At 37.3% G+C, this 11,846-nt stretch overlaps 2 protein-coding genes across 4 annotated transcripts; one reads left to right on the forward strand and one right to left on the reverse strand.

Annotated features, from left to right (window-relative positions):
* The first annotated feature begins 444 nt into the window (after positions 1 to 444).
* On the forward strand, positions 445 to 4,448 carry LOC108982395 (BTB/POZ and TAZ domain-containing protein 4-like). 3 transcript variants are annotated; one of them, XM_035692699.1, is made up of 6 exons: positions 445 to 906; positions 2,293 to 2,574; positions 2,831 to 2,961; positions 3,332 to 3,638; positions 3,762 to 4,075; positions 4,194 to 4,448. In XM_035692699.1, the coding sequence occupies exons 2-6, from the start codon at positions 2,311 to 2,313 to the stop codon at positions 4,327 to 4,329; spliced, it is 1,152 nt and encodes a 383-aa protein (XP_035548592.1). In that variant the 5' UTR covers positions 445 to 906; positions 2,293 to 2,310; the 3' UTR covers positions 4,330 to 4,448. The 3 variants fall into 3 exon arrangements, with proteins under 3 accessions (XP_035548592.1, XP_018809310.1, XP_018809309.1); XM_018953765.2 differs by lacking the exon at positions 445 to 906 and adding an exon at positions 1,641 to 1,902; XM_018953764.2 differs by lacking the exon at positions 445 to 906 and adding an exon at positions 1,910 to 2,026.
* Positions 4,449 to 5,972: 1,524 nt separating this feature from the next.
* On the reverse strand, positions 5,973 to 11,643 carry LOC108982394 (formin-like protein 6). Its single transcript, XM_018953762.2, has 4 exons — positions 10,012 to 11,643; positions 9,700 to 9,899; positions 7,465 to 7,706; positions 5,973 to 7,350 (listed from the first exon to the last, which is right to left on the reverse strand). Exons 1-4 carry the CDS (start codon positions 11,487 to 11,489, stop codon positions 6,559 to 6,561), a joined length of 2,712 nt encoding a protein of 903 aa, XP_018809307.2. The 5' UTR covers positions 11,490 to 11,643; the 3' UTR covers positions 5,973 to 6,558.
* Between the last annotated feature and the right edge of the window lie 203 nt (positions 11,644 to 11,846).

Genomic DNA, 11,846 nt, shown 5'->3' on the forward strand with positions numbered 1-11,846 from the left:
GTATGATAAATGTAAAAATATGTGGGGGGTGGGGATCGGAGATTTGATTATTGTCGAATGCACGTGACTAGTATATATAACAATCCAGTAGTAGTGCCAGCAAAAAACAGTTGTATGTGTAGTACTATAATCTTTTTTAATTTCCAAGTTGTAGCAAAAATCAGAACATGGAGAGGAAGAGAAATTGGATTAGATGATCAGTAAATTGCATGCCTTATACTATAATCTAAATTAAGTAATAATATCTGAATTCATCATTTTCTTTTCTGTTTATTGACCCTCTGAAGAAGTAGTAATTGACGGCAGATAAGAACGTACGGCGGTGTTCTGACGTGTACATGCATCAGCAATGGCAAAACCATGCACGTTTGATTTTGTTTTATTCATTTTTCTAGTGATATGACGGCTTTTTTTATTATTTGTTTGTCTGTTGAAAAAATAGACACGTTCTTCTTTCTTGCATACCGACGTTGGTGAAAGAAACTGAAGACCGACAGATAGGCAATCTGAAACTGAAAGACAGTTTTATAGGTTCAGTTTTATGTGAAGAATTCTGGTGCGAAGTTTCGCCTCCAGACACAGAGAGAGAGAGAGAGAGAGCTCTTAAACCAAACATCCTCAGAGATTATATATTTTATGAAAATAGTTGCTCCCTGTTTCTCTCTTTCGGAGTTTTCTCTCTGGGAATTATCGTATTACCCCAATTTTCTTTCTGTCTTTGACGATAAGGTACCTGGTTTTATCATTTGCGTTAGTTTTGTTAAGAGAATAGAGCCTTTTGCAAGGGAGCCGACGTTTTGAGGGATCCGAGGAGGCCAATTGCGTTGTCGATCGATACATTTCGATAAGAACAGGGTTGAAATTAAGGATTCGTGGAAACGACAGGCAGAGTATTGATATTATAAGGTTTGTGATCTCTCTCTCTAGTCATGTCAACTCAATGAATCTTTTTCTTTCATATTCTGATATTTTCTTTGGAGGAATTGGGTCGGATCGCTCGTTGTACATGTTATTTTGATCCTAGTCTCAAACTGAGGTCAGTTTTGATACAGCAACATTTTGGAATAGTTTGGATTTATAGATAGATTGAGATGGTTTGTGAATAATAGAATAAAAATTAAATTATTTATTATATTTTATGTAAAAATTTAAAAAAATTATTTTAAAATTTGAAAAAATTGAATTGTTTATTATATTTTGTGTAGAAATTTTAAAAAAATTATAATGATGAGATTAGATGAATTGAGGTGGGTTAAAATGGATTATGAATACAAACGAAATCAAATCTCATCGTTATAATTTTTTTAAATTTTTATATAAAATATAATAAATAATTAGATTTTTTAAAATTTAAAATTAATAATAACATTATTAAAAAATAATATTTTAATAATATAAAAGTATACGATTTTATTTGATATGAAAACGAGACTTGGATGAAGTAAAAAACGTTTTTAATAAAAACCAGAAAAAGAAAAAAATTGAGAAATTTTCTAACCGTTCATTTCGACTTTGTGTTGCAATCAAGCATTAAATTGGAAATGGGTCCCCAACCTGCTTTATTATGTTGTTAACAGCTGTGAAAATGACTATTTTAGGATCTTTACATTGGCAGCTTCACCTATTCTTCTGCTTGCGTCATTCAATTTTGGCTGCATTAGTTTGACAAGTTGACAAAAAAAAATCCTACTTCCTGAAGTACTGATCTATATATACCTTCAACACTGAGTTGTTACTCATATTATATGAGCTGCATATCAGCATATGCTTCTCGGATCGATCCACATAAAGACCAGGACCCTTGTGGTCTAATTACATTGCAGTATAAATCAACTGCAAGTTACCGCAAGAGCTTAGCTTTTGGTGTTTAAAACTCTTTAGGATCATAATTTTGATCTTTAGGTAGTATTACTTTCATGCTGTTGGCCTTTGATTGTACCATTTCCGCTGCACATCTGCATATATTGCTGCTCTCTTTCATGGCTTCTGGTTTCCAGATAGTGAATCTACATATAGCCCTCTGATGGTGAATCTTAATTACATACCTTTGAACAAAATCAACATTTGGATTATGTTTTCATTTAGACCTGCAATTGAATGCTTATGATTTGATGCATACCCAGCTAATTCCACCCCAACGAAGATACAGTTTGGTTTGATTATGTTAGACTAAATCTGCCAGAGGACAAAAGTGACACATTTACAATTTTGTAGGAAATATATAAAAAAGGCTACCATGTATGTCATTTTGGAGAATGAGAAACTGATTTTATCGCTGACTAATATCTGCAGAGGCGATCTTGGAATTTAATGGGAAAGGTGGACAGCATCAGTGAAGGATCTCCCGTAGTTTCAGAGAAAAGTGTTCCAGTAGCACCTCCATTGCCTAGTCCAGCAACAACCATTTATTGTCATAAGGGATTAGCGAGGAATGGATCAAAGTTAAGAGGATACAGCCGTGTCTCTACAGCAACAAAAGATTTGTGGGAGCGCCTGTTTGATGAAGGTTATCGAGCTGATGTTACCATCAATAATGACGATGGTGGCACCATCTATGCGCATGCTAGCATCCTTGTAAGTTAATTTATCCAGTACTATGAATTGATTCCTGAATTTCTTTCTTGAAGGATGCTAGCATCCTTTAGTTTGTCAATTGAGGTCGACTTATAAAAGGCTGTTTTTGTATGGTTAGTCATGATTCTGCTAGAGGGATCAGATAATATAGCATAAATTTGTGATTAGATATGTAAAAATGAATTGAGAAAACATGTTCTGTAGAATTGAACTGCCCGTTTCAGATGATAAAAACTAGTAGTTATTTTGCTGACAGGGCATGGCTTCACCTGTGATGAAAGGCATGTTAAAGAAATTGAAAGGCCAAGGTAGGCAGCGATCAATTGCAATCCGGGGCGTTCCACATGATGCAGTTCGAGTTTTCATTAGATTCTTGTACTCTTCCTGGTAACCATTTTCCCCTCATCAGTTCTTACTATTTGCTGGATTTGACAAAAGAATCTTGACGCAGGTCAATTTAGAATTTAGAACCGGACCATGGAGTCTTTATATTTAATGTACAATGGAAAATGTTCCAGATCTATCCTATTTTTTTCTAGTGATTATTTCAATCTCTATAAACCATAGTCCATGTTATAAGACTATTTTTATTTTTTTTAAGAGAATGTTAAAGCAATGATCAGTGTAAATGGTGTGAGAAAATCTATTACAAATTACATCTTTTAAAATTTTCAACTGTTAGTAGTGAAGATTAGAACTTTTTAAGTAGAGGATTATTCAAACACCCCTTCAATTTTGTGGTCGTTTTCATATGCAGTTATGAGAAAGAAGAAATGGAGGAATTTGTCTTGCATTTGTTGGTGCTGTCACATACATTCGTGGTTCCTCAGTTGAAGCAAGAGTGTGTGCTACAACTAGAGCAGGGATTACTTACCATAGAGAATGTTGTTGACATCTTTCAACTTGCATTACTGTGTGATGCCCCTCGGCTTAGCTTCATATGTCACCGTATGATTCTGAGGAACTTTACAGCTGTTTCTGCTACTGAGGGATGGGAAGCGATGAAGCAAAGCCACCCCATGCTAGAAAAGGAACTTTTGGGGTCTCTAATTTATGAAGAAAATGTAATCTTTAATTGTCCTTTTCTTGTCCTTTTTCCTCTTCTGTTTCTTATCCTCATACTGCAACTCGTGAGAATCCCATGATCTACTATGTATTTTTAGGTAATGGTTTAGAATTATCTGCAGATGCAAAAGGAGAGGATCAGAAAATTAAATGAGAGAAAGATTTATTTGCAATTATATGAGGCAATGGAGGCTTTAGTTCATATATGCAGAGACGGTTGTCTGACAATTGGGCCACATGATAAGGATTTTAAAGCAAACCAGGCGCCTTGTCATTATGCAGCCTGTAAGGGACTGGAAATGCTGGTCCGCCATTTTGCTGGTTGCAAGTTGAGAGTCCCTGGTGGCTGCGTTCATTGCAAAAGAATGTGGCAGCTATTGGAGTTGCACTCGAGGCTTTGTACCAATTCTGATGTTTGTCGGGTGCCTTTGTGCAGGTGAACCATACCATTCTCTCTCCTCTTGCTTTTTTCCTTTTCAGTTTCATATCATAGTTTCTTGCACCTAAATGCATCCAAAACATCTGGCTAACTTGGGAAAATACCGTCTTTTCAGGAACTTTAAAGAAAGAATCAGGAGACAGAGCAAGAAGGACGAGATTAAGTGGAGAATATTGGTGAAAAAAATATTGAGAACGGTACCCATTGTTGGAGCACCATTCTTTTCATGGGAAATTGTCAGCTCTTCATGAAAACAGAGTTTCCTTCTCCTAGAATAAGCTTTTTGAACTTTAAACTAGTTGTAATTGTATGTTTGTAGAGAAAATATTACCCCCCCAAGTCGGGGGTGTGTGCGTGTCTTTGTATCTCAGTGTGAAATTATAAAGCAGAATCACTTTCCTCCAAATATCCCCATCTTTGTCATTCCCAATGAAATACAGACTCATGACCCTGAAGTCAAGTTTGTTCGTGAGCCTAATAGACAGAAAATTCTTTTGGCTAACCTGTCATTTTCATGAATCAGATGTGTTATAGTCTTAAATTAAACCAAAACTTCATGATACAACCAAAATACATAAAAGCTTCATCCTTTGTAAAATATTATATTATGTAACAAATACATAAGAGTGAACTTAATGTTAAATGAGTTTTACTATCCATTATCTTCACACATCACACTTTTTTTTTAATTTTTTTTTTGTTTTATTCTTCTTAAATTAATTGAATTATTCTACTCATCATCCATATATTACACATTTGCTAAGAGAAAAAAAAAAGTATTGTGTTTGGTATGTAAAAATGATGAATAGAATTTTTCATGTTAAAACCAAAACTTCTAATTAATATGAAAGGTTTCATAAAAGCCAAAACATGAAAAGAGCTCTAAGGTGTAGTTTGTATAGTGAGATAAAATGAGATGGTTTTAAATGAAAATTAAAAATTAAATAAAATATTATTATTTTTTTTAAATTTAAAAAAGTTAAAATTTTTATTATATTTTATATAAAAATTTAAAATAATTATAATAATAAAATAAAATAAAATAAAATAAGATAAGATAAAATAAAATATTCTTACTATACAAACAGTGCTAATACAGTCATATGCAACTCACAAAGGCTGTTTGTTGGAATTGGAGTTAAATGATTTGACATTTTGCTTAATTTGAGGCATTGTCAAGGCTGATTTAACAAACAAGTGGCTATCTATTTTGACAAAATCAGAAATCATTGTCCATCAAATAAAAAAACCGAGAAACAGACAGACATTGCACAGGATATCCCATTAGATACATCTAATACATCCACTTGTTGCTAAAAACTGTCTAGCAAACTACAACAACAATCATCCAAAACAAATAAATAAATAAAAAAATACGTTTTTAAAATTTAAGCTTTTATTTTTTATTAAATCACGAGCTCTCCATTTGATAAAAGCACCACCAGCCACTTCTTCCTTTAAGAGATGAAAGACTGCAGGCGTCATAGATGGAGATTTCATGTTCTTTTGGTACGTTTTTGTATGGTAGGACCCTTAGTACCTTGTGGTTTCGAACCTATATTTGACTATAATCACAGTGAAGAAAATGGCGATTACTTCTTCGCAATAGTCCTTCCATGTAGCCTACCTCGCCATAAGATCAAAACTTCTTTGCGACGTTTTCTCACCCTCCTTTCAAGTATGGCATAAGGAATCCGCAACAATGTCTCATCATTTTCGTTGTGTGAGGTAGGCGTAGTTGGTAAGCAATTGAGATCTGAAATGTACAAAAAAAAAAAAGGAATGCTAGCTTGGTATGCAAATTGCCACATAGTAAAGTATAGGTTATAGTATGTTGGTACCAATACCATATCGTGAGTGAGGTGCTAGTAAATTGTAATCACTTGGTGGGTCATTAAAAGAACTGCTGAAAAAACTGCAACTTATTATTAATAACTTATCAAATAAATGCAGATCAAGGCATCATAGGTAAAACAACAAAACATCTGATCTCTTGAAAATGTGTGGGAATCTGATCTAAAAAAAGGGAACCTATCTTAACTATAAAATATGCTTTGGATCGACGAAAAAATGTCTGTTTTTCCCTTTTTTCATTTAGAAATTACTCAGCTGGCCGTGCACTTCGGTGAAGGGAATACACTACATCCTTGTCTTTTGATTTCCCTTTTTCCTTCCAATTGGATGAACCGCTCACTCATTTTGCTCTTCTATCATAGTAGTACAAATAATCGATGTCCAAGATTTGACTGTATGCATCTGTGATCACAACAGAACACAGTTCTTCTTCTGGAAGCCTTGTCTTGTTAATTATTGAATGTTGCCTCTATGTGTGGACTGGGATTTTTATGACTGACAAACTCCTTCTGAAGTGCTTTCACATCTCCATCATTCTACTCCTCTGATATGAGTCTATAACAAAGGAAGTATCTACTTATGTGATTGTCTCTCTAAGAGGTTCATTATGTCATATTAACAGGATCTCAAGGAGACGAGCTTTCTTCATCCGAGCTTCTGTCATGATTCACATTATACCTATTGAGAACTGGTAGTGAAGCAGTTGCAGATATCCGAAAGGATCGGGCGGAACCCAACATTGTTCTATCCTGCATCATCCCGACTTCCTTGCACACTTGATCCAGTATGCCAAGAAAATCTCTTACAATCATGAAAATTCTGAATGGATGAGCTTCTTCCTTTGCAGCATTCCCATGGAAATATTCTGTGACCTCTTTTACAATATGCAATGCCCTTTTTTCATCAGCCTTGATTCTAGCAATTTCCTCTTCTGCCTCTTTCAGAAATAGTTTCATTGAGTTGAAGAATCTCCCTTGCATATCTGGCTTCTCACATTGCAAAACCAATCTGACTTTGTCAAGTCCCATTTCAAGCTTAGAGAGATAGCTGCTCAAAACATCTGAGTCCATTCCTGCTGCTTTCTTGACATTGCTGAGGTCTCTGCTTAACCCAGACACAACCTGCAGCCCTTGTTTCTTGAAATTATCTTCTATTTTTAAATGCATTTTGTTTTGGACATTCTCATTTGTTGAATCAGTGCTGGTACCTTCTGATCTGATAATCTCTTGGACCACAAAGTGGAGCAATGTGGTCTTCCCATCTGTTCCCTTTATATCTGCAAGTTTTAAGAGTGTGTCGAGTTTAAAAGCTTTGGCATCTCCACGATTGGTTCCAACATTCATTCGGTTTCCAGTCCTGAGAACAGCTTCAAGGAGTTTGAAGAACAATCGACTGTTCTTCAATTCTTCACTCGCTGCCTGACAGATGATAATTCTAGGAGTGTGAGCTTCTATGAGTCAAAATTGATGACATTAATAGATTAAATAACACAGAATTGAACCTTGTTAATAACTAACTTTCGGCCAAAATACCTCAAGGGTTTGAAAAGACTTTCTCAGGTATGTAACTTCTGTATCAAAGTTAGCTCTGTACAGCATGGCTTCAACTCTTTTGAACGCAAATGGGATATCCAAAACTGCCTTGAGAAATCGCTCCGCAGACCCTAGTTTTGAGATGTCACCACGATAGTCTCGAAGTTTTATCTCTTCCTCCTTAGTTGGAGCCATCTTTACCAGTGTTTCCAAAAGCTCAGCACCCAAGCCTTCGGGATTACCTGTTGCAGGCAAACACAATGCATGTGATGCAGCATTAGGAAATGCAGGAACTATGGAAGGTTGGATGAAGAGGCAAAGACATTAGTAAACATTTGGAGAAATCGGCTTTTGTCTCTTTCTTCCATTCTTCAGACACACTAGTAGCGGAATGGAATTGCAAAATATAAGTTTTCAAGGTTAAAGCCAAATGCCAATGTATTAGCAAATATGTTTTCATTACATCAGTTTCTACTGGTTTTTAGGTGACGTTTGTGAATGTATCATTTGAAAAAAGGAAGAAAAAATAATAAAAGATTAGAACATTTGGAAACAACCAGCGGTATATGTTATATCAGTTATGGGGAGTACTTAAATGGTTAGCTTGGTGAACCCGATTGAATAGAAGTAAGGCTTAGCATGGATGGTAAGGGGGCAAACAATAGATAGACAGAGCTATGCTGATTTGGCATAAGCTACATAATTATAGTCTTAACAGAAGATCTCATTGTGTAAAACGTGGGATGCTCCTTGTGAAATTAACTTTTCTGAATATAAGATCTTACATTGGTGTGTATTTTCTGTTGATTATATATGTTCTTGTGCAATGTTGTATGTGAAACGAACTGAATTTCGCAGCATTTATACACATTTTCTGATGATCTTGTTCTCCAATATACCGTAAATATGTGAACAGTGTGGTTTCCGTGTATTGTCAAGTGCAGGAAATGCTTTCACTAACAAAGTAGTTGCAATTTGAGAGCAACCATCATTGCTTCATGTAACTTTGTAAGCAGTAATATATGTGGAGAGTTTTTAATATGGATCCCTTTTTGCAATGGTTCTTGTGAATTTCTAAAAAGGCCATTGAGCTGCACTATCTGTAAAAGAGGTTTTATGAAAATTATCTCCCTTTAAGCAAAATTCATATGGTAAATTCCCACTTTACTTTTCAGATACATTCAAAGTGTCACTTAAGGCTGTGTTTGGGTAGTGGAGTGATATTCAATATTTTATCATTATTTTTCACCTACTTTTCACTACTATTCAATATTTTATTATTACTTTTTCACCACTTTACTACTATTCACAGACCATCTGAGATCATCTCACTACCCAAACGTAGCTTAGTTGTTGCTTGGCCACTCTTATAAAAAAATAATAATAAAAGAAAAATATGTTGCTTGGCCACTATGTTTGATTGGATTTCTTTAGACTCTGGAAGTGATTGTGGTTAATGTTTGGTGTTTAAGTGTCAATGCAAACATGAATGAAGGCTTTAGAACCCGGGTTCTTACATAACTTTTTCCTAAATCAAAGGGATCAAGAAATTGACGTAGAGAAAGTGAAAAGTAACAAAGCACTGTGGGTCAGGCTTTATCTACAGAGATAAAGAATAATCCATCTAGAGTATTATTGGTTGTAGCATGCCCAACACAATGATCTAGTATTTATAAATACCCAAAATCTTAAGTACCCATTCATAATTTCAGAAACAATTTATATTCTTTTGGTCTGAATTGGTTGCTTTTGGAAAATATTCATTTTACAAAGCAGTGTGGTCATATTGATGAGGATTTCACATGATTAATTGAAATCAAACATAATGATGTAAGTGGCACGTTACAACTGTTTCAACTATCATTTCATTTTGTAATCATGGTGACTTTTCACCTAAGTCCCTCAACTCTTATATTTGTTTTGATATCTTCCACCTTCTCCCCTTTTGTCCATAAGTCAAGATCCAATTAAGTCCCTGCTACCTCAAGAAAATTATATACACAGCACATTATGTAACTTGGACAATTCTTCTAAGCATTGCAAAGTATATTGCAAGTTCAACCAATAAAAATGTAAATCGGAAGTATCTATCAGCATTCACACCACGATGCAGGGAAATTTATTACTCTACCTTATCGTTAGCTATTCTACCATATCTATTGCTCTATCAACTAAGTAGGATACGAAATTTAATCGCTGATCGGACATGCGAAAGTAGAAAAAGAGATTACTCACCATCTAAAAGAGCTTCGGACACCTCGTCCCGCGTCACATTCAGTGCTCTTAATAGTATAGCGATGTTCTGGGACTTCTTTGGGTCTAACACCCTGTTTTCCCGTTCAACAGGAGGGAGAACCGACTTTCTAGTAGGCTCCTTTGGAACCGAATTCGCAGAATTGCAGCCGAAAAGAGATTCCATCATGTCCTCATTCAATCTGTAAAGCAAATGAAGCATTGCCAATATCAGAAGAACGTTATACTTCATCAAATAACTTCAGTTCAGCATTTTGGAATAAATAAACTCAAACCCTTACTGCTGCCACTTACTGAAAGGAGCTTGATTTGAGCTGGTCCCACACCGTGGCTCGTTCTGAGGTTGCCCGAACTTTGTCCCAATGCAGGGGCTTCAACTTCGGTTTTGCTCCTTCCTTGTCATCATCCCAATGAAGCTGCCTCTCACAAGAGCTCCTCTCACTCTCACTCTCACTTATTCGTTGAGTTGCTGTCGTTTTTGTTATCCCATTCTCAGAAGAAGAAGTGGCTTTGGGGCTTGAAGTCCAGGATAGCGACTTCCTTGATACTTGAGGAGGAGTTGGCGTTGATAGCGGAGGCCGAGGCGGGGGCGGTGGCGGGGGCGGGGGCGGAACTGTAGTTACGGAAACTTGCTTGGATGGGATGCTTATCGACTGAAGTCGCGCCATGTTTGGTGGTGGCGGTGGTGACGAAAACTTTGGTCTTACGGGAGGATATGGAATTGCTTCTTGGGTCTCCACCACTTGAGCCTGTAGTGGCGAAGATGGAGGCTGAGGCGGGGGCGGTGGCGGGGGCGGGGGCTGAGCCTGCTTAATTAATGACGGTATCATGACCGGGGATGAAGACGAGAACCGGGATTTAGGGGAAGTTCTTTTGGAATGGGGAATGACGGGAATAGCCTGGATCGATCCGCCATTGTTGTCGTTATAAGGCGTATAGCTTAGAGTACGGGAACTCGGCGTATAGTAGCTAGTCTCTTCGTAACTGATCGAGGAGCAGTTGGGCGAATGAAACGCCATGTCGTGGCTTTCATCGTCGGACGAGGACCTGGCTGACGGGGAATTCACCTCGGTAGGCTTGGGTAAAGGCGGCAACGGCTGCAACTCGGGACTTGGGCGATACCGATCCGATCTTTTAATCGAATTGAGCTTGTGATAAGGGGACCTGTTACTGTTTGCTCCCACTCCATTGGCTCCGCTGGCCTCCGTGATGGAACTCCGGCTCGGTTCCACGTTTCCAATGTAAAGGAATTCCAACGGGGGGACTCGGTTTTCGCCCGTGAACCTCTCAGAACTGCGTCCTCCTACGAGTTTTATGGAAGAGTCGCCGGGGTGTTTAGCACGGTGCCGGTAGAGGAAGAATGCAAGCGCGGAGAGCATTCCCAGAGTGACAATCCCGACGGAGATTGCAATCGCGACGGTTTTGGTTTGCTTCGCAGGCTGCGTTGCCACCGGGATTGGCATGGAGTTGCCATTGGAAGACGAGACAGGTGGCGGTTGAATCTGATCCGGGGGAGACCCGCCTTCGTGGAAGAAAGGGTACTCGGAGCTCGGGTCCGATAATGGTGGTGGTGGTGGTGGTGGAGGAGGCGGATTAGACTCAGGTGGGGGGGCCGACCCTACGGGGAACAATGGTTGGTGAAGAATTCTTCGGTGAGTTAGAGTGTGAAGAAGAGTACTGGTAGAATTTAGAGTAGCAGCAAACCCGTTGGAGATAACAGCGAAAGACAGAAGAATAAAAAAGAAGCCCAAAGGATGATGAGTTGCTTTCATGGCGAATTTTTCTCGGTCTCTCTAAATAATTTCTTTTCTTTCTCCCAATTCATCTCTGGTTATCGTCTCGCAAATCTTGTGTTTGGTGAGCCTGCGTGTGGGAGAGAATGAGAGAGAAAAAGAGAGGAGAAGGTTCTTTTTCTGGGCTGTAAAGATCTGGGTTGCCCACGGAGCTGACGACAGCAAATAGCAGCATCTTTTATTTTCTCATTTATTTATTTATCTAACAATGCCAATAATTTTAAAATTAAAAATATATAATTATCAATTTTGTTATATGATAGGATATATATATATTTTTTTGGAGCCATATGATAGGATATTATATTAAATGATGAATATTTTTCACTAGTTTAT

The sequence above is a fragment of the Juglans regia genome, chromosome 7 (assembly GCF_001411555.2).
Source record: "Juglans regia cultivar Chandler chromosome 7, Walnut 2.0, whole genome shotgun sequence".
Classification (NCBI taxonomy): domain Eukaryota; kingdom Viridiplantae; phylum Streptophyta; class Magnoliopsida; order Fagales; family Juglandaceae; genus Juglans; species Juglans regia.